The sequence below is a fragment of the Balaenoptera physalus genome (assembly GCF_965194825.1).
Source record: "Balaenoptera physalus genome assembly, chromosome: 5".
Lineage (NCBI taxonomy): Eukaryota > Metazoa > Chordata > Mammalia > Artiodactyla > Balaenopteridae > Balaenoptera > Balaenoptera physalus.
In genome coordinates, this window is record NC_138884.1 from 52,492,723 (window position 1) to 52,519,535 (window position 26,813).

At 42.1% G+C, this 26,813-nt stretch overlaps 1 protein-coding gene across 5 annotated transcripts in view; it reads left to right on the forward strand.

Annotated features, from left to right (window-relative positions):
• Positions 1 to 26,813, forward strand: part of TMEM150C (transmembrane protein 150C) — a 91,390-nt gene that overhangs the window by 7,077 nt on the left and 57,500 nt on the right. For 2 of the 5 annotated variants that reach the window (XM_082463943.1, XM_082463944.1), the window contains exon 2: positions 3,401 to 3,524. The exons of 2 other annotated variants lie outside the window; for them this stretch is intronic. Coding sequence is in view for 1 of the 3 variants with exons in the window: in XM_082463939.1 (XP_082320065.1) it covers positions 10,998 to 11,011 (14 nt within the window). In the remaining 2 variants the exon portion in view is untranslated. Of the gene's footprint in view, positions 1 to 1,656; positions 3,525 to 10,933; positions 11,012 to 26,813 lie in introns of those variants that run through there. One more of the 5 variants, XM_082463939.1, reaches the window with a different exon arrangement.

The window sequence follows — 26,813 nt, forward strand, 5'->3', positions numbered from 1 at the left end:
ACCCAAATGTCCCAGAGGCTAAGAGCTCAGTCTTCTTCCCTCCTGACCACTTCCTAACTTCTGCATACTGGTTTGTAGCAAATAGTCACAAAAGTCTAAATAGATATGCCCGTCCCATAAATCCCCCACTTTTTACTTCATTCTAAATTATTTGTTTTTCAAAATCACTTTCTGCCTGTTAGTGCTTCATGATCTATTTTCAATATGATAAGTGGAAAACAATGTTGCTTCGAGAATTTCATATAAAAGGAGATGTCTTAAAATTGAGGCTGGGAGTCTCCCTGCCCCGACCCAGTGCAATCTGGAAAGTAAAACTAATTTCATTTTGGAAGTAGAGTTCAGTTTTTCTTAAAGGTCAAACTAAATGTGAGCAACCACTTGTCCATAGACTTTGTCAGTTAGAATAAAAAAGGCAACAGCTTGGCTTCCCTGGTGGCGCAGTGGTTGAGAATCTGCCTGCCAATGCAGGGCACACGGGTTCGAGCCCTGGTCTGGGAAGATCCCACACGCCGCGGAGCAACTGGGCCCGTGAGCCACGATTGCTGAGCCTGTGCTCCGCAACAAGAGAGGCCGCGACGGTGAGAGGCCCGCGCACCGCGATGAAGAGTGGTCCCCGCTTGCCTCAACTAGAGAAAGCCCTCGCACAGAAACGAAGACCCAACACAGCCAAAAATAAATAAATAAATAAAATTAAAAAACAAAAACAAAAACCCGGCATTCGCTTTAAAAAAAAAAAAAACAGGCAATAGCTTGTCATCATGGTTACAGAGGCTGTGTCTAACATACTAAAAATTCGTACGATATGCAGATTTTGTTCAAGGCTTCAGAATCATCCATATCCGAGGGCAGTGATACAGACTCTATCTGTGGAATGCAAAGGAGTGAGATGAAGTGTCTTTGACAAAACATTGAAAGTCATGTAATACTTTTAGGCTAATGTAGACAAAGCTTAAAAAGTAAAAAAAAAGAAGAAGAAGAAGTAATTGTGATTAACTATGGCAGTAGAGGAAATTAGCCTGTAGTTTAAATGGTGTTATTTAACAATGAAGTAATTATAATGAATTATAATGGTTTGCAACTGAATGTAAACATAAATGTCTCCAAAAATAGCATAGCCTTATTATTCATCAAATATTTCATTTATTAACAAAGTAGATATCTTCCTGGGTTTTTTTACACTTATGATGACTTAGCTGCCCAAGAAATATTTTAAATGGTAATAATTGGAAGTTTTAAAGCATAAATTAAAACTGACTCTACATAGCTAAAATAGGTGATGTATTTTTTTAACTGGGCTGGTTAATAAAATAGTCTTCAAATTATTTTTTATTCTATTGATTTGTGAGTGAAAAGGTGTTAATTAAGAGATATTGATACCATTGTAAAGCAATCCAAATAGAAATATAATTTTTTACTTAACTTGGAGTGTTTGTGAATTATAATTAGAATTCTGTAATTTAACTGTCCTGGAGTTTCAATGGGAATATATCTCCTGGAATTTCTAAGTTCTACTTTTCACTAAAACTTAAAGTGTATTTACATAGAAACACTAGTAACTAAAATATATCTCCATGCAGTAGCAGGAATATTAACTTACGGGTGACAGTTTTTCTTCCTTGTGGTATTATGTTCCCATGTAGCCTAGACTTCAAAAGTATGTCGTTTTGAAAAATTTGCCAGTCTTGTCAATGACAGCACAGTGTTTACAAGAACCATATTTATCTCCCTGTAATTTTAGCAGCTAATAGAATTGTTCTTGAGAAAGCTATCTTTTCTATGACATTTTGATTGGCATTTTTCCATTTTAATTTGAGCTTATATGTGACATAAAAATTGATTATATGAAAAAGAGTGGGTTGCCATTTGTATACCAAAATTTTGATTGTATAAATAAGAAAAATCTTAAGTAAACAACCTAACGTACCACCTAAAAGAATTAGAAAAAGAAGAATAAACAAAATTTTGATTGTATATGTATGCATGTAAAAATAAAGACAAAAATTTTCCAGTGACTGATTTGGGGGAAGGATACCGTTGTGGTCAGATAGTGGCACATCGTGTTTTTTTTTAAGATCAGGCCACTGACCCAAGTGAGTGTTCACTTACAGAGCCATAAATTTGGCAATTCAGAAATGGTATTCTTTATTAGCTATTGGGCAATATTTGTGAAATCCCTAGAATGGTCCCTGGCCCAGGGTAACATTTTTTTCACTGTTACGTCCCCCTTATTCATAACATAGGTTTTAACTCATGTCATCACATGGAAAATTAAAGAGGATTGTTTTGGATAACTGGTCCCCTACTGAGCATCTACGAGCTAGAAAAAGCCTTTGGAAGTCACATTATTTCTTAGAGTCTTGGCATGACCCCAGTCATCACAGAAAGGTGATGAGTGGACTCCATTCTACTTTTAGTCCATGAATATTTTACATTAGTTCTTGACATACTGTTTATCCAGGCTGACTTAACAGGACTCCGACATAGAACCTAGGCTCGCTTCAGTTTCATATAGCTCCTGGTTTGCTTGCTTGTTGCCTATTTACCTTGTTTTTCCAATTAAATCATTGGGTTTTCTGTGTGTAGAAATTACTATGCCATTTTTTTTTTTTGGTATCCCACTGGGCTATCTGAGAACAGGAGTTAGCAAACTATTTTGAAAATAAAGTTTTATTGGAACACAGCCATGCCCACTGGTTATGAATTACCTGTGACTGTTTCTGCACTCCCACCACAGAGCTGAGCAGCAATTAAAACAGAATCCATGTGGCCCATAAAGCTGAAAATCTCTACTCTTTGGCCCTTTATAGAAAAAGCTTGTCAACCCCTGTTCATTTGATACTCTTCCTATGGAATTCTTGAAGAAAATGTGAAAAAAAATGGTCTATTACAAATTATATATGGCTAATTGCTTTCTGTAGGGACAAATTTCATACCTGAATGACTAAATGAATGACAGCTCTCTTCTCTCTTCCTATTTCACTGTCCATTGGCTATGAAAGAAGGTGGTATCAGCCTAGGCTTAGGTGTCATGTAGACCTGGGTCACTAGCTGTGTAACCTTAAATAAGTTACTTAATCCTCTTTAAGTCATTGTTTCCTCGTGTACAAAATGGGGATAAGTATGGCACCTACTGTTGGGGGACAGTTCTCCATGCGCCCCATGCATTTCAACAGGTTTTTCAAAGAGGCACTGACTACCCTTTCAGTCTAAACTGTCTTTTTAAGGATGTTTGTGTAGTAAATGGTCTTGGATGATAGATATAGTGTCGCCCTCAGAAGCCCAGAGCAGGCATGCTTATATCCAATATAATAGATTTAAGTTCTTGCAGCTGAGTTCCTCTCCAGTAATGCTACTCACTGCATGTGCAGGTGTTACATGGCCCTCTTTTGATGCCCTACAGGACTTGGAGTTGGGGAACTAGTGCAAGGAAATGCTGATACTCTGGCTACTGCTGTTGCTGTGATAAAATCCTTTGTCTCCGACCCAGAAGTCTTGCGTCTTCTGCCAGCAGCCAGGAAACTGTGGTAGGCTAACTTGTGCAAGTAAAATCTCAGCCCTTTCATAGTTCTTGGACAACTATTTTATGGAGTTACTATGAGAACTGAATAAGGCAGTGAATATAAAACATTTAACACAATGCCTGGCATATAGTAAGTGCCCAATAAATGTTAGCTATTAATTATTATCTAGCTGGCTATTAACTTTACAGTGTGAAATTGAGTCTCAGTTTTGTGTGGGCAACTTCTATCTTAAGGTAGTGGTTTTTTCAGGCTATAGGCCACCAGAGCTATGAGAACAGTTAAGTAGGTTTATTTTTCTTTAATGAAACAGAAAATAGAATATAATAGAATTATAAAATATCCAAGTGCAAAACATGTAGTAAGGATAAATATTGATGTGTAAAACTTGTAATTTCTGTATATACATGTATATCTGTATACAAGGTTGTGATAGAAAATATATTTTTTACTGTCACACACAGTCAAAAAAGTCGGGAAGCCACTGCTGCCCTAATACATAGATGGGACTTTTCAGAAAAACTTTTGTTCATGATAACATAGAATTCCTTTCTTTGTTCTTTTTCCCAAAAAGGGGTAAAGAGTCACCATCAGTCATCTGAGAAAAAATGACCAGAGATTCAGTGTGTTCGCCCTCTGCATACCATGTGGCTCATTTTGCCCATGATTAGCAGAAAATGAATATAAGCACCCAGATTATTTTCAGAAGAAAAGGATATTTTTATATTAGCAGTGTCCAACGGAACTTTCTATGGTGATGGAAATGTTCTATGTCTGAACTGTTCAGTTCAGCAGCAACTAGCTACTGAGCACTTGAATGTGCAGCTGGGGAAGTGGACTTCTAATTAAAACAATTTCAAATTTGGATTAGTTTAAGTTTAAATAGCCACGTGTGGTTATTGGACAGCGTGGCTTTTGCTTGAACACCCAGCTATGGTTTTCTCACAGCTAACTACATGATTTGCCTTTCATTAAGTCCTAAGGGATAGCACCCTCCCCTTGGGGTGTTCAAACAACCGCTGACCTTTGCCCATGGAGGGCTTGGGCAGACATTGGGGTGAAGAAGTGCTTAATGAGCTGCTACCTTGGACAGCGCCACAAGTCAGGGGAAAATGGCAAAGAGCCAGAGGGCAGAGGTTCTCAACCCTAGCTGTGCAATAGAATCATCTGAAAATCTGTAAAAATCCAGGCTGCACCCCAGATCAGTTAAATCAGACATTTTCACAAAGCTCACCGGGTATTCTATCATATTCTGGCAGCTGGGCAGCACCATAGGTGGGCAAGGCAACCCATGCACTTTGATGATGCACTACCAGAGTATCACAGGCATGCCCAGGATCAGATGGACAGGGGAATGGGCACGTGAAAGACAGTGGACCCCTCTTATTTAAACAGAAAGACTCCAATTTACCTTTGGTTTTGGAAGCTGAGCTTTTTTCCCACCTGATTGCCGTGGCAACAGCGGCCCCCTTGTTCAGTGGTGCCAAAGTACAAATTTGTGTATGGCAGGGTTGAGCTTCAGAGAAGGAAAAGTACAGGCTTTTATTGACCAACTCACACGTCCAGTGTTTTCCATTTGTATATTCGGCACACGTGTATGGAGTCCCTACTGGGTGTTGGAGATACGCTGTTCTTGCTCAGTCCAATTGGGGAGACCAACATGTAAACAGTCATCATACAGTAGGGTGTAAGCATAGTAATAGAAGAATCATAGGGTGCCTTGAGACCACCGCAGAGGAGACATTGGGGGGGCTTCCCAGAGGTGGTGACACCCAAGCTGAGTCTTGGAGAATCGGAAGGAGTAGTCACGGGAAGAGGGGGAAATGAAAAAAAAGAGCAGATACAGCTTGGGAGGAGGCCCTGACCGACATTTTCCATCCCTTCAGGACTGACCACTGTAAGATATTTGCCTCCTGGCGAAGACCCTCCCTGCCGTTTTAGCAAACCTCATGGGATATCCTTATCCTAACAGGCCTTTATCATTTATTCATTCACTCATTCATGCATTCATTCAACAAGTGTGATTTATTGAGCCATTGCTATGTGCAGACATGATGTAGGTGCTGGTGATAGAGCAGTGAACAAACAGACAACATTCCTGCCCTCAGGGAGCTTTATATTCTAGTGGAGAAGACCGACCAAAAATATACAAGGAAATAGTATAGTGTATGGCTAATGTGCTAGGGAGGAAAATAAGTTACGGTAAGGAATTTGGAGATACTGGAAAATGTACTCTGTGAACCAGAAGTCTCACTGTGTCCCTCTGCAAACTTAGTAGCAGTTCCTGACACTTTTCTAAGACTGGACTTGGGTTCCGCAGTCATTTTCCCTCCTTTGTTCAAGCCTGGCCATCCACCTATGTCCATAACCCCATGTCCTTCTGCCTCCTGTAGGACCATAACTTGTGCCGACACGACTTCCCATACCCACCTCCCCACCCACGTGTGTCATATCTTGTATTTTCACTCCCTCTTAGCGTTTTCACTTCCAGTCCTCTGTTGATTTTCCCCCACTCTTTTCCTCTTCACCCCAGGGGATCCATGGTTAATAAAGTTCTCGACCTTTTGGCTGATTGCTCTGTCACCCTCCTCTATGGGTGACTGCACGAAAAGGCTTGTCATCCTCAACTTTGAGGCTAAATGTGGTAAACCACCTCTCACCCTTTCTCATCACTACTCTCCATCGAGCTCCCAGTCACTTTCATTTGTTTCTTGAAGAACTGAAGACCTGGTCTTCCCGTACCTCCCTTTCCTGACTCTTGTCATCATAACCCTTAGTCAGATCATCTAGGTGGCATCCTAGATGATCTGACCATGAATCTGGCCTCAAAATCATTAGATACCTTCTCAGTGAGTTCTCTGGCACTAAACCACAGCTACTCACTCTCAACCCTCCACCCAGACCCTCGTCCAGCTGGTACTTTTTCACCTCAGAAATTTTAACCTCAGTGTCTTATTCTCTGAACATAGCTATGTATCCTTCCAACTCTTTCATACCCTACTTCTCTACCACTTTATCTTCATTAAGATGTCATCTCTTGACTTCTTCAATTTCCCAAAGTCTTCTTTACACATGCAAATCTATTCATACCCATCTTCATTTCCTTTCCTCAGAGGATGTGGTATCCATTTTTCCCCGTGTTTCAGGTTAGCCCATTACTTGAACCCCGAATGCCATCTCCTCATGCCTTCTTTGGAACCTTTGCTCTATTAATTTCCCTCTCTCTTCTGTGGTCTTGCATCTCTCTCTGCTCTTTGCTGGCTCCATGCCATCAGCCAAGTGTCACTGGGTCCTTCCTATCAGCCAAGTGTTTGCAGGTTTCTTCCATCCTAAAAAGTAATTCTCCTTGGTTAAATAAATTAAGGTAGATCTCTGCAATAGAATACTATGCAGTTATCTGAAATATTGATGGCCGAGTATGTATCTCGCATGGAAAGGTGATCACAAAAATAAGTGGAAAAGGTATTAAAATAGCTTTATCAAGTGAATTTCTTTTTAATATTTTATTTACTTATATATTTTATTTTAAGTGTGGTAAAAAAAAACACATAACATAAAATTTACCATCTTAGCTATTTTTTTTTAAAACATCTTTATTGGAGTATAATTGCTTTACAATGGTGTGTTAGTTTCTGCTTTATAACAAAGTGAATCAGTTATACATATACATATGTTCCCATATCTCTTCCCTCTTGCATCTCCCTCCCTCCCACCCTCCCTACCCCACCCCTCTAGGTGGTCACAAAGCACTGAGCTGATCTCCCTGTGCTATGCGGCTGCTTCCGACTAGCTATCTATTTTACATTTGGTAGTGTATATATGTCCATGCCACTCTCTCACCCTGTCACATCTTACCCCTCCCCCTCCCCATATCCTCAAGTCCATTCTCTAGTAGGTCTGTGTCTTTATTCCCGTCTTGCCACTAGGTTCTTCATTACCTTTTTTTTTTTCCTTAGATTCCATATATATGTGTTAGCATACTGTATTTGTTTTTCTCTTTCTGACTTACTTCATTCTGTATGACAGACTCTAACTCCATCCACCTCATTACAAATACCTCCATTTCATTTCTTTTTATGGCTGAGTAATATTCCATTGTATATATGTGCCACATCTTCTTTATCCATTCATCCGATGATGGACACTTAGGTTGCTTCCATGTCCTGGCTATTGTAAATAGAGCTGCGATGAACGTTGTGGTACATGACTCTTTTTGAATTATGGTTTTCTCAGGGTATATGCCCAGTAGTGGGATTGCTGGGTCGTATGGTAGTTCTATTTTTAGTTTTTTAAGGAACCTCCATACTGTTCTCCATAGTGGCTGTATCAATTTACATTCCCACCAACAGTGCAAGAGTGTTCCCTTTTCTCCACACCCTCTCCAGCATTTATTGTTTCTAGATTTTTTTGATGATGGCCATTCTGACCGGTGTGAGATGATATCTCATTGTAGTTTTGATTTGCATTTCTCTAATGATTAATGATGTTGAGCATTCTTTCATGTGTCTGTTGGCCATCTGTATATCTTCTTTGGAGAAATATCTATTTAGGTCTTCTGCCCATTTTTGGATTGGGTTGTTTGTTTTTTTGTTATTGAGCTGCATGAGCTGCTTGTAAATCTTGGAGATTAATCCTTTGTCAGTTGCTTCATTTGCAAATATTTTCTCCCATTCTGAGGGTTGTCTTTTGGTCTTGTTTATGGTTTCCTTTGCTGTGCAAAAGCTTTTAAGTTTCATTAGGTCCCATTTGTTTATTTGTGTTTTTATTTCCATTTCTCTAGGAGCTGGGTCAAAAAGCTTAGCTATTTTTAAGCATACAGTTCAGGGGTGTTAAGTATATTCACATTGTTGTACAGCCAATCTCCAAAATCTCATCATCTTACAAAACTGAAACTCTGTACCCATTAAACAATAGCTCCCTGTTTCCCCCTCCTCCCCCAGCCCTTGGCCACTGCCATTGACATATGTCTCTATGAATTTGGCTACTCTAGGTACCTCATATAAGTGGACTCATACAGTATTTGTCTTTTTATGATTGGCTGATTTCACTTAGCACAATGTCCTGATGGTTTATCCATGTTGTAGCATGTCAGAATTTTCTCTTTAAGGCTAAATAATATTCCATTGTGGGTATACATCACATTTTAAATGATTTCATTTTTGAAGAAAAATATATTTGTTAGCATAGGTACGTATACATAATATATAAACACACATACATATATATAAAAGATTGTACATGAAAATGTTAACAGTGGTTATCTCTAAACTGTGGGACTTTGCATACTTTTCATCTTCTTTTTCCTGACGTGTACCTTCTACGGTATTTGCAATGAGCACACTTCCCTGGTGTAAATGCCAAACAAGGAACCAGACATTCAGCGGCGCTGCATCAGCTACGGTGCAGCCATCCCTGTGCCAGGCACCTGCCCTCCCCCTCAGCCCATCACTCACCACTCACTGCCTTACCCATTGTGCTCTGAGCACCACAAAACTCTGGTTCCTGCACGCACAGGGGCTGGGTGCCTTGCTTGCTTGCCCCGCGCATGCCACCACAGCCGCATGGGAAACCTCCACGTCCCTGAAGACTCAGCCCAGGGTCATTTCCTCCTCGCTTGCCCTCCCCCTGCCCTCCGTGCTGGGTTACCTTCCTCCCTTCAAAGCTCCCTAATCCCTGTACCAATCTGGTGCTGCGCTTGTTTCCTGATTGTCTGTGAGCTGCCTGGGGGCAGGGGACTGTGTAGTCATCCTTGTATTTGCAGCCCTTAGCGCAGAGCCTGGGTAACAGAGCTGGGCAGCTTGGGGAGCCACTGGTTGTTCAGAGGGGCTGGCTCACTGGATGCTCAGAAATGAGGCTGGAAGAGGATGTGGAAGACCTCCCCCAAGGCCCTTCATTCCACTACACCCTGCTGCCCCTTGAGTGAGCAGTGTGAAGATGTGAAAATACTTTACATTTTACTAAAAATAAATTAGATATTAAAATTATTTAAAGCACTGCGTTTCTATCTTAATGATACTGGTGAACTCTGGCCCCTATCCTTGGTCACATGGGCCATGCCTGGTCTCCTGTTGTGTTGGGCTCATAACACACATTTGGTAAATACCTGTTAACCTCCTTAATGACGCTAGTAGCTCCCTGTGATCAAACCTCTCTTCCGTAAATTTAGCTACTTTGACAGGCTGGGATAGGGGTTATTTAGGGGCATGGGAGGCCTTTATTGTCACCCTCCAAGTCGTGTGATAGTGACTAGCTACCTACACTACATGTATGGTTGATCCCAATCAGGACCCTTTTGAGAAATAAAAAAGAAGCAAAAAGATCTACTACTGGCATGGCTTGAGTGCTGTGTTTAAGCATCCTGTGGGTAAAAGCAACTAACGAATCCTTGCTGCACTTGATGTTGCCAGTTGAGCCTGGACCAAGAGGGGCTTAAAGTCATACGATGAGTGATAGTAGTTCACTCTGAAAGCTGTAATGGGCCAAGTGTGGTAAAACAAGTTTTGCAGGCCAGTACAGTTAGGTAGTTTGGGACAATTCTCTTACATATAAAAAAAGGATTCTAGGCCTCCTTTAGGGAGCATTAAAAGAGCAGAAGGAAAAATGAAAAATAGTTTTAATTACTGTGGAACTGAATCATTTGGGGTCATCTTCAACATCTCAGACCACAAGGATTTATCTTGGTTTTCCTTGAGAAGAGTGGACCAATGTAAGTGATTCACCCAAAGTATCTGAAATATTTTTAGCAAAAATTATTGATGACAGGACATTTAATGTTTGAAATGATAGGTTTTTCAGCTGTTGAAACGATATGTAGTTTATTGGCATAGGTGGTCTGTGCTGTTTGCATCAGAATCACAATAGCTTAGTTTAATGTTTCCCACTTACCGAGATCAGACTCTTTTTGTAGAAGTTTGGTTAGACTAGATAGTCCTGGTTATGATACTGTTGTTTTGTTTTCTTTCTTTTTTTTTTTAAATATTCATTTATTTATTTGGTTGCCCTGAGTCTTAGTTGCAGCAGGCAGGCTCCCTAGTTGCGGCTCACAGACTCCTTAGTTGTGGCTCTCGGGCTCCTTAGTTGTGGCATGCTAACTCTTAGTTGCAGCATGAGGGATCTAGTTCCCTGACCAGGGATCGAAACTGGGCCCCCTGCATTGGGAGTGCGGAGTCTTAACCACTGCGCCACCAGGGAAGTCCCTGTTTTGTTTTCTTTTGTTTTTCCCAGTAGGCCAGAAAAGGAAGTAGCAACATTACTCAGAATAAGTATTAGACTTGGAGATGTAAATGTCAGCATTTAAGCCCTGGCCTGACCACCCTCTAGCTGGCTGTGTGCTTGAATAAGTTATTTAATTTATGGACGCCTAGAGTTTCTGTTGTTCATCAGTAAAATGTGGGTTTGTCTGTCTTGCTCACTAGACTGTCAGCTTCTTCAGAGTAGGGGTGGTGTGGCTCATCCATCATTGGAAACTCGATACGTGGGATGCGGCCTGGCAGGTTAAGAACTCTATAAATATTTGTCAGGTAAAGCAGATTCATCTTACTTACTTTATAGGTTGTTTGAAAGAGCAGGTAGGATGAACAGCAGTAGAGTATAGTGCTCAGAGCTCAGCCCCTGGGTCCCAATCCCGGCTCCAGCAAGTGACGGTGGGTGAGTAATTATTCTCTGGGCATCTGTGAAAGTGGATGGTGGTACCTACCTCCTAGGGTTGTATTAGATGCGCCTGTGCACAGTAATTGCTATACACATAACAGATTTTTTTTTTTTTTAATTCTGCTGCCTTCAGTAACATAATCGTCTGTTTACTTTTTACTTTATTTTTTATTGATTTTTTTTAAATTAATTAATTAATTAATTTATTTTTGGCTCTGTTGGGTCTTCGTTTCTGTGCGAGGGCTTTCTCTAGTTGTGGCAAGAGGGGGCCACTCTTCATCGCAGTGCGCGGGCCTCTCACTATCGCGGCCTCTCTTGTTGCGGAGCACAGGCTCCAGACGCGCAGGCTCAGTAATTGTGGCTTACGGGCCTAGTTGCTCCGCGGCATGTGGGATCTTCCCAGACCAGGGCTCGAACCCGTGTCCCCTGCATTAGCAGGCAGATTCTCAACCACTGCGCCACCAGGGAAGCCCCATACCAGCTATTGATGTAACGTGTGAATGGGTTTTAAAAAGTGCTATTCACATCAAGGTAGTACTTTTCAATGATGTCTTACCAAGTGTTGGACGCACTGTGAAATACTTCCAGTACTGGGTCTTTTCTTATCTTAACTAATGGTAATTCAGTTCCGTTTCACATTTTCTAAAGCCCTCTTACAGTGTCTTTCACCTGGGCCCTTTTAGTGACACCCATGACCACCTGAATGCAAAGTATAAGTTCAGAGAAGGCCTGACCTTGGCTGCCCTGGTCTGGCACTGCTGCCTGCTCTCTTTTTCCACTGTTTGCTATGTAGAAATAACTCTGGTCAATTCCCAGGCAGTAAAGATTGTTAAGATTATGCTAAATAATTCTGACTTCATATGTGCAGACACTGTAGTAGTTTCCACTCTGGTGTCCCTGCCTCCTGCCTCTTGGCCACTAGAGCCTCATGTGCGCAGTGCTGTCTGCCTCATCTTGCCGTTATTTCACTCTTGTAAGGTCTCCCCAGCCCAGGAACCCTCTTGAGATAGTATCTTATTATAGGACCAAATCCAAGCTACCGGTGTTGCCTTTCAAGGCCATGCATAATCTGAGCCCTTTTAAAAAAATTTTTCTTTATTTTCTTTATTTATTTTTGGCTGTGTTGGGTCTTCGTTGCTGTGCCTGGGCTTCCTCTAGTTGAGGCGAGCGGGGGCTACTCTTTGCTGTGGTGCACGGGATTATTGCTGTGGCTTCTCTTGTTGTGGAGCATGGGCCCTAGGCGCGTGGGCTCAGTAGTTGTGGCTCGTGGGCTCTAGAGCGCAGGCTCAGTAGTTGTGGCGCACGGGCTTAGTTGCTCCGCGGCATGTGGGATCTTCCCGGACCAGGGCTCAAACCCGTGTCCCTTGCTTTGGCAGGCGGATTCTTAACCACTGCACCACCAGGGAGGTCCCCTCTGAGCCCATTTTATCTTTCCATGTTTTACTTCCAATTCCTCTCTAATGTAGACTTTTACTGCCCACTTACTGGGGTGTAGTCTTGTCTTTCTTTCATTTTCATGATTCCCCACACTGAAATGACCTCCCTGCCCATTCTATTTATTTACATTTGCCCATGGATTTAAGGCCCCCCTTTTTCATAAACCCTATCTCTTCCTGAACATTAATTGGGTTCTCCTGTATTTTTACATTTGGTTATATTTAATATAGAGCTTTCTTAGGTGCCATTTTGAAAATTAGTATCTTCTCATTAATGACTCAGATGTTAACTTGATAGTATTAAAATTATTATAAGCTTACCAGTTACACATTCAGGAAAATTGTACTAGTTTCTTAGTAGTGTAAGTTTTAAAAAATTTAACTTTTTCCTCTTGGCAGCTGTAATTACACCGCACTGCCTATAAATAAAGCCCTGGAGTCCAGACCATATGCAGTAAAACAAAATAATATAATTGAGCAAGGCAGGGCTACTATTCCTAGTATGGGACTCATAAGTCTCTATTTCTTGACTTTTATAATACATGAGACTTTGGTTGTTTCCATATATCAACACTTCTTCACTATTAAACCATGGATAGGCGATAGAATTAAGAGCCAGAACCCTGATATCATTTAAGTACATAGTAAGAATTCAATAACTGTTGTAGACAGATTAGTTTGTGGTTTATTTTTGGCTCCTCAATGATTTAGTCTGATTTGTACACGTCAATTCACTTTTCTGTACTAATTTAGTAGATCCTCTAAAATATTACAATTTTATTAAACTTAAGATATAATGGACTTCCCTGGTGGTGCAGTGGTTAAGAATCCACGTGCCAATGCAGGGGACATGGATTCGAGCCCTGGTCTGGGAAGACCCCACATGCCGTGGAGCAAGTAAGCCCGTACGCCACAGCTACTGAGCCTGCGCTCTAGAGCCCGCGAGCCAGAGCTACTGAAGCCCGCGTGCCTACAGCCCGTGCTCCACAACAAGAGAAGCCACCGCAATGAGAAGCCTGCGCACCGCAACAAAGAGTAGCCCCCACGTCGTTGCAACTAGCGAAAGCCTGCGTGCAGCAACGAAGACCCAACGCAGCCAAAAATAAATAAATAAATAATAAAATAAAAGATATAATGAAATAAAATTTTATTGCTAGAGTACAAACATACTACATATGTCATGAGAATCAGCTTCATCTTCCTTCCTTTCTTCCTCCCTCTCTTCCTTCTTTTTCTTCTTTTCTTTCACATCAATGGGCATCTGAAATGCAGAGAGCATTGGGCTACAAGGAGCTGTGTGAACAAGTGGACGAGTAAAACATTGCCTTCTCCCACTAAGAAGTCACAGCCTAACACTGGAGACACATGTGAATAACTATGGTCTAACGATAACATGAGATTGAATTAAATAAGCATAAATAACTGCATACTCATACTGGGTAAATACAGAGAAAGAAGGCGAAGCTTAGAAAGTACAATGTATAAACACAGTAAATCACGCTTACTAAGTTTCCAGTATGAGCTAAGCTCTGTGCTAGGTCATAATGATGTTACTGTATCCTCACAACAAATATTTGAGGTAGGTATTTTAATCTACTTTTCGGAAATAAATAAATGGGAGCACACTGTGCGAGAGACAGAGCTGTGGTTCAAATCTAGCGCACTATTTTCCTATACCAGCCTGTCTTCATGCCAGTATAAAAATAAAGTTTACTGTGTAAATAAGAAGGTTTTGATGGGTACTTCAAAATAACCACAAAGCTTTGCAGAGGTTGGCATTTCCCCAGAGGAAATTAGCCAGGACAAAAGGGAATAAAGTACATAACATATGATGCACAAGGGAAAAAAAAAAACCCTTTAAAGAAAATACCCTTCAGTTTTGAAGCCTCCCAAGTAATGAATGGTAATCTCTTCTTTATTAGTTTGACCACTAAAAGAACAGGTAGAGATACTGAATGATTATTTTGTGAATCTTCAAATAAAACTAACTTTCTTTAGGGTTATTACGTAGATTGCAAAGGGGTCTTAGGCGCAATTTTTATATGTAGTTATGTATTACAGCAGTTATTCCAGATGAACGTTAAAAACACTGTCAAATTCCAAATTAATCCCCTTGAGTTTTTTCTGTTGAATTCTTTGATATCTCTAAATTAATTTGGCAAGAGTGGCTTTCTTCACAGCATTCTAATTAACCCTCCAGGAGCATTTATTCAAGTTTTTTTGTGTCTCTCAGAGTTTTGTGGGTTTTTTCATGTACATTTTTCATTACAGATAGTCCTAGATATTTCATGGGTTTTGTTGCTATTGTAAATCTATTATGTTTCTATTTTTTTCCTGTATAATTAAAAGCTGTTTGAATTTTCATCTTTTATCCAACCCTTTATATGAACACTCATTAATTCCAATAATATTTTAATCATCTCTGGTCTTACTGTTGCAGATAATAATTCCATTTCTGTATTTCTTATAACTAGACCCCTAATTTCTGTTTCTTTTTTATTGAATTGGTAAAACCTGCCCGAACAGTGCTAATGGTTGTTAAAAAAAAAAAATTCAACTGAGTAAAATTTAAAGATCTTACTGGCTTTATTTAACAACTCGTGAATCGGGCAGCATCCCATCTAGCAGATAGAAAGGAGTTCCGAGAAGCTGTAGAAAATGGAAGATTTTATAGGCAGAAGGAGACGGGGCAAGGAATTTATTCTAGCAAAGAGTGGATTTTTTTCAGGCAGTATCCCCTTCCTTTAGGGGAAGACAGGGGTCTCTCAAGCAGATTACCTCATTAGTGCTGACCAAGTAATTTCAGACCAACTGGTTACATCCTGGGAGAGGCTAAAACAGCAGTTAGGTTAGGTATTAACTCTTGGTTTGGTGATATGGGCTTAGTACAAGTGACTCCATTTGGGGACTGTTGTCTCATTTAACATCATCATGGTAATCTATTCATTCATCTTAGTTTCGTTTAATCAGAAAGCTCTCTTTTTACACCAAAAAAATGATATTGGCTGATGGTAATAATGAGAGATACTTATTATAAAACCCTTCTATTCCTAGTTTCCCAGGTATTTTGCAAGGAATGAGTACTGAATTTGGTCAAATGCCTTTTCAACATCCTCGTAGGGTTTCTTTTATTTGACTTATTATTGCGTTATCTTCATAATAATAATTATATATTTCCTGTGATAAACTCTCCTATGCCATGGTTTATTTTTCTTTTAGTATACTGATGACTTTATGTGCTGTTTTCTATTTAGGACTTTTTACTCATGTTATTCGTCAGCATTATTCATACTCATAAGTATGCATATTATATACAGTTGCATTTGGGGATCACATTGTACATATGCTTTTGTATCCTGAATTTTATACTTATATACCATAGCATTTTCCTATGGCATTAGAAATTCTTCAAAACATATTTCAATGGCTGTACAATATATTATGGGTTATCTTAACTTCCTTAATCTTCCTGTTTTTTTATTTGCTTTAAGTTTTTCTAATTTTTTACTGCTATAAATAATGCAGGGATGAACATCTTTATATATAAAAGTTTGTTCATATTGCTGATTGTTTCTGTAGTGTATTAGTTTCCAAGGGCTACCACAACAGATTACACAAACTTAGTAGCTTAACACAGCAGAAGTTTATTCTCTCATAGTTCTGGAGACCAGAAGTTCAAAATCAAGATGTTGGCAGGGCCATTCTCCCTTTGAAGGCTCTATAGGGAGAGGGAGAATGATTCCTTGCTTCTTCCATCTTCTGGTGGCTCCTGGCATTCCTTGGATTGTGGCAACATCACTCCAATCTCTGCCTGTCTTCACATGGCCTTCTTCTCTATGTGTGGTCTCTCTGTGTCCTCTCCTTTTCTTATAAGGACACCAGTCCTTGAATTTAGGGCCTACCTTAAACCCATGATTATTTGTTTTGAGATACTTTGTTAATTATATCTGCATAGGCCCTGTTTTCAAATATGGTTACGTTCACAGGTAACGAGGGGTCGGACTTGGACATATCTTACTTGAGAGGGACAATATTTAACCCACTACACTTTCTGTGAGTAGAAATACAAAGGGAAAGGATAGGAACCTTCTTAGCCTCTTGATACTTATTACCAGATTGTTTTCCGAAATGTGTAAAAGGCCCTGGTTCATCAGCCGTGTAAAGAGCACTCGTTTATCTACATTTTCACCTGTATTAAGTATTTTTTTTAAACAAATGTTTATTGAGTTCTCACTTTGTGCCCACACTGTTTATCTAAAAATCTCCACGTGCGTCTTCTTTTTTTTTTGGCCACTCCACGGCATGTGGGACCTAGTTCCCCAACCAGGGATTGAACCCGCACCCCCTGCATTGGAAGTGCAGAGTCTTAACCACTGGACCGCCAGAGAAGTCCCTAAGTATTACCATTAAAAAAAAAAAACCTTTGTCTTTTGGATAGAGTAAAAATGGAAACTGATTTTTAAAATTTCATTTCATCAATTGCTCGTAAAGTTGACAAAATTCTGTGTACTTAATATGAACATTTGTTTTTCTGTAAAATCTTTATTCCTGTCTTTTGCCCATTTTTCTTCTGATGCATTTGTTGTTTTCTTATTGATACAGTCATTATAGATGAAGAATATTATCCCTTTGTTGTATTGCTTATAAATGTTTTCCCAGTTTGTCATTTACCTTTTAATTTTACAGAAGTTTAGCCTTATGTGGTCAAGGATATCAATATTTTCTTTGTGGTTTCTTCCTTTGTTTCTAAACTTCAGAAAATGCTTCCCTATCCAGACATTAGCTGAATATTAGCTAATGTTTAATTAATATTAGCTAAGATTTCTAGCCATGTTATAGTTTCAAGTTTTATATTTTACTCTTTATTTCACCTGGATTACGAGTACGATATGAGATAAGGATCTAAATAGATGGAGTTTTTTCCCCCATTTTAAAGTTGATTTTCCCAGCACAAGTATTAAATAATTTGTGTATTCCCTGTTAATTCCTTAAAAGCTGTGGTTCTCAGCCAGAGGTGATTTTTGCCTCCCAGGGACATTTGACAATGTTGGGAAACCTTTTTGGTTGTCATAGCAGGAATGAGAGTGCTACAGCCATCTAATGGGTGGAGGTAGGGATCATGCTAAACCTCTTAGGATGCATAGGGCAGCCCCCTCACAACGAAGATTTATCCAGCTCAAAATGTCAGTGGTGCCACTGTTGAAAAGCTTTAACGTTTATCTTAGACTAGTAGACCTTCCCCATATTAGATATTCGATGTTGTTAAATATACAACTATGCTGCTACTCACTCCAGAACCTACTACACAGAGTTGCCCATGTGAGAAATAGCTCAGTCTCAGGTTGGTACCTACATTTCCTGGGGCTTTACCTTTTTTTTTTCCAACTCAGAGGCCCTTTCTGATTTTTTTACATGTTTTTACATATGGAACGCATCACCTGACTGGGAATTACATAGCCTCTCCCTGTTCTGGTTTCCTGGCACCTCTGAGGTGTACTGTATTTTAAATTTTTAAAACTTCCTATTTTCCTGATGCCTCAACATCCCCACAAACAGGCTGTGGACACCCTGCCCAGATGACCCTGTCAGTGTGATAGGCTGGTCCTGCCACAAGTTCCCCTCTGGACCTCCCCTGATTGTGATCTCATGACGTTCAAACATGCCAGTGAAATCCCCTGGCACATTTTGCATGTGCACCTTCCCCTGACCCCCGATAAAGGCACTGCCCCGGGCCCCTCACTTTCTCTGCTCCCACCTGCTTGGTTGAGCCGCTCCCAGGCGCTCCTCCCACGTGGTCCCCTGCGCGTCCCGCAGCGCCTCCCTCTTCTAGGGCCCGTGCATATAATCAAGCTCTTTCACTTTCATACCCCTCTCCCCGGCGTTATTTCCGTGTCTGCTTCAGACCGATCATCCATAAACAAAAACCACCCCGAACAACATTTTAAGTAACATAATTACTCCTTGCAACACAACTGGCGAGGAGGATGGGATGATCTAAGTCACGGACTGCGCGTGGCTGGTGAGTGGGCTGTGGCGCCTGGGCTTCAGCATTTGGGAGGCTCTGTGTCTTGGCGTTCAAGCGCGCTGCCTTGTGTCGCCCCTCCGAGTGCCGCCAAGACTCCCCACCCTAAAGGGCGGACCTTGCCTCAAGCCCAGTAGAACTTCCCAGGACCCCATTTCCCAGCCGTGAGCCTCGCAGGAGGGGTCAGGTCGTCCCGGGGCTGCCCGGACACAGAGCCGCTGGGCAGCTTGCCTGTCACTTCGTCTGCGGTCCCGGAGCTTGGACTAACTAGGGAAGAACCCCTGTCTGTGTCTTGGTTAGGGCACCGCAGAGTGGCGCCAAGCGCTGCGTGTTAGCGCCCAAAACGGAGGGGTCCACACCGCCCTTGTGACTTTGAGTGACACTCAAAGGTGTGACCCGGTCCACACCGCCCTTGTGACTTTGAGTGACACCGTGGAGGAGGAGTACTGATCCCTTCCCATTCAGTGTCGGGAGATCCCCGCCTCGGAGTGTCGGCCGTGGGGTCCTGTAAGGGTCAGTGCTGCTGGGGTTGGCGACCCCTTGTCTGCTACGTCCCTCTTGCGAATCCCAAGCCCCTGGGTTATCAGGGATCCCATCTATGCAGATGGGTGGCTCAATTAAAAAAAAAAAAAGATGGGGGGGGTGGTGAAGGGGCGGAGCACATTAATCCTGCTCCCGCAAAACACCTCCCCCAAAACACCTGAGGCAGTTTCTCGGTTTGCATGAGGTGACAAATCTCCTGGTCAATTTTAGCGCTACTGACACGCTAATAGTCTCCTTAGAATTAAATTGTCACAAAACAAAGAATTTAGAAGACAAAGTTGAGGCCCTGTTGATCTCCTACTTGGAGACCCCAGCCCCTCTAGAGGGAGGTTGAAGGGGACCCTCTAGAGAGGGAGTCTCCTGCCCCCTCCCTCACAGCAGCCGTCACTGGGGACCACCAGGAATTTGTCCAAAGAAAGGAAAAAAATTTAGCTGCCTAGAGATACCAAACACTCAAACAGATTTTTAACAAAACAGAGAAAAGGAAGGGTTGGTGGGGGGCTGTCCCAGAGAGAGGCGTCTGCCTAGAGTTATGGTGGTCCTTCCTCTTTGCCCTTCCCTTTTCTTAAAACTAAAGACCACTGCTTTCAGGTGGCTAAATGAATAAAGCCGTTGGGTAGAGAAACTGCCACTTTTGGTGGCTACAAGCCCAAGGATAAAGAAAGGAAGGAAGGGAGGGAGGGAGGAAGGAAGGAAGGAACTGTAAACCTTATGAACCCAGCAAAGACCAGGTGTAGCAAACATAATCCTAGTCCTGGATTACTTGCTGATTAAACCAACAATGACAACAAAAAAAACCCTAAATAGAGGACAAATAATAAATAACAGGTAATTAAATAAATTATATATGTATATGTGTATATATAACTAAGTTAAAACAAGGGTCCATATTTGATCCAATTGGAAATCCAAAATTTATGTACAATTTTTGTATACTGAAGAATATCTGTAACAAAAAGATGAAAAGGGTGCTGATTGGCATTTGTGCCTCGGCAACCTAGAGGTTTAACATTTGCTAAAATGCACCAGCTGACAAAACTTCCTGAACCTAATGATAATACTGGGGCTCAAATTAGAGTTATACCTGGGCATCCCAGTAAATTTAAACATTGTGCCACCTATAACCTTAAAAAGGTAACTAAATATCAATATAAAAGAGAGGAAAATATAGGTATATGCCACACTTTAACTGTAGCCTTTAACTGTAACCCATTGCACTTTAACTCAATTTAACTGTAATCCCTTGCCCTAAAATATTCCATATTAGCCATAGATGCTCTAATATCATGAATAATACATTAAAATCAATGTAAGTTTTGGGCACTTACAAATTGGCTTGATAAATAGAACCCTACGTATCCCAGTTAAAACAGTTAATATGGCCCAAAATAAATTAAGACCTTCAAAGATGAAAACTTATTGTATAGAACCCAGTAAATAAAGGAATGATTATCCCCCCTGCTTCTCTATTTGACAGCCCAATTTTGTCTGTTCTTAAATCTGAAGAATAAATAAGCGAAGGTGCCTTGTGATAGAGTACTACAACCTTGATGCTGTGGTCCCATCCATCAAGGCCCCGATACCCAGTACCCAATGTTATTGAAATGACCGATTCTATTCAATTAATAACAAGTAAAAACTTTGCTCTTATAGATTGGCTGTCATGTCCCACTCAGTGCCTATTTCAGCAGCCTCTCAGCTGCAGTTTGCCCCCACCTCCAAAGGGACACGATACACCTGTACCGTGGGGTACCTCAGCTGTGCCATCACACACAGTCTTTGCAGATCTTGATTACCTTTGCCTTTCTCCAGGAGCACAGGTATGACAGTACATTGATAACCACCTCCTCCAAGGACATTCATAGGACACACATTAGTGTGTGTTAATAACTAAACATCATTTAGTCCTTTTTGGATTCTGGTGACAGCATGTTTCTCATTTATGAATTTTACTTACAAATTGAAATCTACAGGCACTCCTGTTAGTGTCTTCAAAAACTTCACTATAGAGGCTTTGGCAACCTCTTCTCATGCCTCCTGGAGTCTCTGGACCACTTATAATAGCCACTGTTTGCCCCAGGGCTTCTGATGCAAGAAACTGCCCCTTGGTCTCGTGCTATACACCATTAAAACAAGTGACTGGCTACTTACTGAGCTTTCCTGGAAATAGAGGTTCTCACACACCCTGAGCCTGTGACCCTCCACACCCAGCTGTCCCTTATGCTTTGGATCATGAAAATGACACCTCACAAGCTCAGCATGGCTCTACCAAGTCCTCCTTAAGACAAGATGGAGCCAAACCTGGACCCTCTGGTGTATTCCACCTGCAGGAAGGGGTGGCTTCCCTTGCCCTCAGTCCCTTGCAAGTTGCCAAGGTGCTGGAGGAGGTCACCTGTCCCCCAGAACACTTGGCTACCTGGGTAGCATCTTTGGATTAACTGAGTGAAGAGCAGTGGGAGTTCCTGTACTGTGCAGACAGCACTGCTAACCATCATGCGTGATGGAGCTCCGTGGAATGTCGCTACTTTCCATCCCTGAGCCACATTGTCCCTGGTAAAGGATGGGATCCCAGAAACAACATACTCAGCCAAATTCCAGGCAGTCATCTCAGTGTCTGGAAGCCCTGGCCAACAGTGACCCCATTTCATATTGATTATAAACTGTTGGGCCATTGCCTAAAAGTGATCCCCTTCAGGGTAAAATATTTTAGAACTCTCTTGCCTCACAGGTACCCAAAATATAAATCACAATTGCACGTGCCTCTGCATATACTAAGGCCAGGTCACTCCTTATTCCCTTCAGACATTACTGGCAGTAACTAAGACACACATTTTCACTTTTCAAAATACACAAGTCTGGACTCTAGGAAGCGGTAGCAAACAGAACTTTTATGTCCCTGATAGGTCCCAAATAACCAACTGAATTGAGAGACGTATGGTCTCTCAAACAACCCCTTTTCAAATTCTAGTACAACAAATAGTAAAGTCTAAAGTTCTCTATCTTGCCCCAAGCCTTAACTTATTTTTATAAATTTTCAATCTTACCTCTCATCCCTTAGGGCTGGGGATCAGGTCAAGGGCACATACTTTCCTAGGACTCATTAACCACAGATTGTTCCACAGGCCGGGCAGCTGCTCATCTGATACAGGACCCATCTGAACCAAAACTTCCACCAAAACTAAAACAAAAGCCTGTCAGGTACAGCTGTACACCATTCTGTTGACTGTTGGTCTTATTACTACTGGTCTGGGTGTTTTCATTGGTTTACAATCTGGAAGCCCACAACAACTCGAGTGGGTACCAGTTTGGAAAGGATCCCCCAATCCCGCATCCCAGACCACATTGCCCTGGCCCAGAATCTCACGGCTAGAGATGACATCGCTCCAACCCCAAGACCTTGCCATTGGAGATGGCTTCACCCCCTGTGCCTGAGGTGTCTTCACCTCTCACACTAAAACCTCCACCCAGGGACACTCATGGCCCACCTCTCCTATGGCACAAAGTGGGCACGGGACATTCTTGCTTTTCTTCCTGAGCCTGTAGTCCGCTTAGCCCACAATTCTAGTATACTCCTTGCTCTCTGCCAAAACATACACCCTATGCTTCCTTGCCTAAAGGGAAATCAGATAGAGGTTGCTAAAATTAATGGAGATTATTGCTTTCTCCAGGAGGCACCCGTCTTATGTCAGCCAACCCTTTGACTTCCTGGGGAGAGGACCACCCACTCCCTGATGCCTTTTCCTGTACTGCCCACCACCCTCACCCAGTTTGCCACCACAGTCTCTTGCCTTTTGTCTCTGACCATGACCATCATAACCACTCTTCCCCCTTGGTTAAACACAACACCACATTCTCACCAGTACATTGTGCTCTCAATAATGGCACCTTCAGGTACTATTGTGGCCCGGACTCATAGGCACAGCACCTTATATATTTTTTCTTGTTGGCTCCCCCATCTTTTCCCTAATGAAACCATACCCCAGGGTGCAACGGTTACACTAGGGTTTCCCAGTTCTTTATCTGCCAGGTGCTTCCCGCTTCCGTCAACCCAAGGACAATATTTATTCCTGTCCCAATAAGACTTGCCATAGACCTCAGGAGCAGCCAGCATTGGCACCAGTATAGCCTTTCTCAAACAAAATCAAATCATAACTGCCAACCAGCGCCTCTCCGTGGCCCTTTCAGATCAATCAGAGGCTGGACAAAATATTGTCCCTTACGCAACAAGCCCATGAGTCTCTAACCCACATGGTGATGTATAACAGGCTGGCTCTTGACTACTTACTAGCCAGGGAGGGAGGGGTTTGTGCCATTCAGGGTGTGTTCCCCCAAACCCTGGAGCTGGTGCATTACATTAAGAATATGCAGATCATGACCAGCTGAAAGAGGAGGCAGAGCCATCCACACTGGGTCGGCAGGTGGTTCCCTCAGCATCCGAGCTCCCACTTTGGGGAAGTGAAAACCTAGGTCCTTTTGTTTGAAGGCACAGTTTTAATACAATCACACAAAGAAAGTTAAGTTACAAGATTTATCACTTACAGATCCCAGAAATGGGGGTGCGCAGTGAGCCGGGGGAAGGGCAGCCCTCCATCAGGGGGGAGCAGAAGATAGAGAGCAGGGTAGCAAGCACCTATGACCTATAAGGCAGTTGGGTCTGAGGTCACTAACTTTTCTGGGGCTCAACTCTAAATGGTTATTTTTAAAGGTGCCCCAGGAAAATCAAAGCAGGCACTTGAGGCAGGAATCCTAAGTTCAGGTCCTTGTCTGAATGTCCAGACTCTGGGTGTGAGCAGGGTTATACTGTAAAATGCCTAGTATATAAAATATACTATAAAATGCCTAGGCAGCAACTCAGAATAGCTGTTTTCTCATCACACAGGGTACTTCCTGCTGTACAACATTATTAACTCTGCACAGGTACAGGCCAAACTACAAGGAATGGGCCAAGAGGTAAAGATCTCTCATACCAGCCAACATCTTCCAACAGATTCACTTAAAATCAGAGATGCTTGGCCTGTTCTCTTCTTGCCTATTGCCCACAAAGTGGGGTGCCTAGCTGTGCGACTGGGTTCCAAACTCTTGTCAGATGCTTAATAGGACTCTTCCTAATTGTCACCTGTATCAAAGTTTCCCTTCCGTGGCTAAATAAGTCAAGCGGTCCCACTCACCTTTAACATCTCCACAGCCCAGGGAGCAAGTGTCATCCAACCCACTTGGTATTGTCAGTGATGTGGAGGCATCACAGGGCCAATTGTATTATAAATTTTTAAAACTTCATATTTTCCTATTGCCTCAACATCCCCACAAACAGGCTGTGTGCACCCTGCCCAGGTGATCCAGTTAGTGTGATAAGCTAGTTCCTACCACAAGTTTCCCTTCTTGACCTCCCCTGATTGTGACCTAGTGACATTCAAAAGCACCAATGAAATCCCCTCCTGTCTTTTGCTTGTGTGCACACCCGACCCCCGTGAAGGCACCTGACTGTGGATTCTTTCTCTCTTTCCCTCTCTCTGCTCCCCATGCTGCTTGATTGAACCCACTCACTGACTGCTGGTCCCTCCTTCCATGTGGTCCCCTGCCATGCCTCTCCCTTCTAGGACCTGTGAGTCTAATCCATCTCTTTCCCTTTCATACACCTCCCCATGGTGTTAAACCAGGTCTGCACCAGACTGATCATCAACAAAAACCCATTTTAAGTGACATAATTATTCCTTACAACACACGTACCTGTGGCGTCCCCAGCCAAATTACTTCTGGTGCACGTAGCCTCAGATCATTCCAAACAAAGCCTCCAAAGTGGGTGAAAAAAGATGCAGCAGTTTTCTGGTGATGTAATAATTAACACAGAGAAACAATTATACTTCTGTAACTTAATGTAGGAATTTCTCTTGGGACTACTGTTCAGTTGATTTGTTTGCTGTTATTTTGCAAAAGACCACATTATGTTTATTACTGAAGTTTTTGATGTTCCTTATGTGTATACTTTAAGTTTATAATATACTTTAACATATGTTAGGGCAGCCCCCTTCTTGGTTCTCATTCCAGATGAAGTTGGAATCTTATTGAAGTTGTATGAAACCTACATAAAACTGTGGTTGGTAAACTGTAATGTGTATTAGAATCACTTGGGGAACTTGGTAAGAAGACAATTTCCTTCAAAACCTACCTTCCCCCTCTTGTGGTTCTGTGAAGTCTGGGCTCAGCCCAGGAATATGGATTTTAATAAGCATCTGAGGGGTTTTTAAGGCAGTAATCCCTAGACCCTATTTAGAGATACGTTGCTGTGAGTAATTTGCACAGAACTGACAACTTCTTACTGTCTCTCCATTTATTTAGGTCTTCTTTTTATCTTTTAGCAAAGTTTTCCCTCCACATATTACATCTTGCTCATTGTGAATGGAGTTTTTTTTCCTGTTATATCTTGTAATTGCTATTGCTAGTACACAGGAAAGCTATTGATTTTTAGATGTTTGTTTTGTATCCAGCCACTTTGCTGAGTTCTCTTGTTAAGTCTAATAGTTTTTCAGTTAAACCTTTTATGAGGATGAGGGGAAGGCAAGATTGGTAAACCAGCCCGGCACCTGGGCACACTTGATTTTTACTTCCTCCCTTACAACAGTATATTTATTATAGCCCATTATATCTAGTTTATGTGTCACTGCATTGTCCAGAGCTTCCAGAACACTGCTAAATAAACACTCATAGGAGTCACCCTGAATTTATTCCTATTTTAAGGGGAATGCCTCTATTATGGTGTCATGGTTTAGGATAGTCATGGTTCTGACTATTGCTTTTCCATAAACCTTTTACAAATTATGTTAAGGAAATAGCGTTCTATTCCTACTCTTCTTTTTTTAGAAATTCACGTTCTTTTATTTATTTATTTATTTATTTTTGGCTGTGTTGGGTCTTCGTTTCTGTGCGAGGGCTTTCTCTAGTTGTGGCAAGTGGGGGCCACTCTTCATCGCGGTGCGCGGGCCTCTCACCATCGCGGCCTCTCTTGTTGCGGAGCACAGGCTCCAGACACGCAGGCTCAGCAGTTGTGGCTCACGGGCCCAGTCGCTCCGTGGCATGTGGGATCTTCCCAGACCAGGGCTCGAACCTGTGTCCCCTGCATTGGCAGGCAGACTCTCAACCACTGCGCCACCAGGGAAGCCCCTACTCTTCTTAAAGCTGCCTTAAAAAAGAAAATAAGGAATGGGTGTAGAATATGTAGGAAGGAAAAATTCTTTTTCCTTCTACCCTCCTAGGCCTCCAGCTGGGGCCTTATAAATTGGACTGACAAAAGACAGATGAACAAGAGAAAACAAACAAGTTTATTAGCATGTGCATCCCGCTTACACCTGGGAGCCCCCAGAGATGAGTAACTCAAAAGGGTGGTTAGGGACTTCCCTGGTGGTGCAGTGGTTGAGAATCCATCTGCCAATGCAGGGGACACGGGTTCGAGTCCTGGTCCGGGATGATCCCACATGCCGCGGAGCAACTAAGCTCCTGAGCCACAACTACTGAGCCTGCACTCTAGAGCCTGCGAGCCACAACTACTGAAGCCCGCACGCCTAGAGACCGTGCTCCGCAACAAGAGAAGCCGCCGCAATGAGAAGCCTGCACACCGCAACGAAGACCCAACACAGCCAAAAATAAATA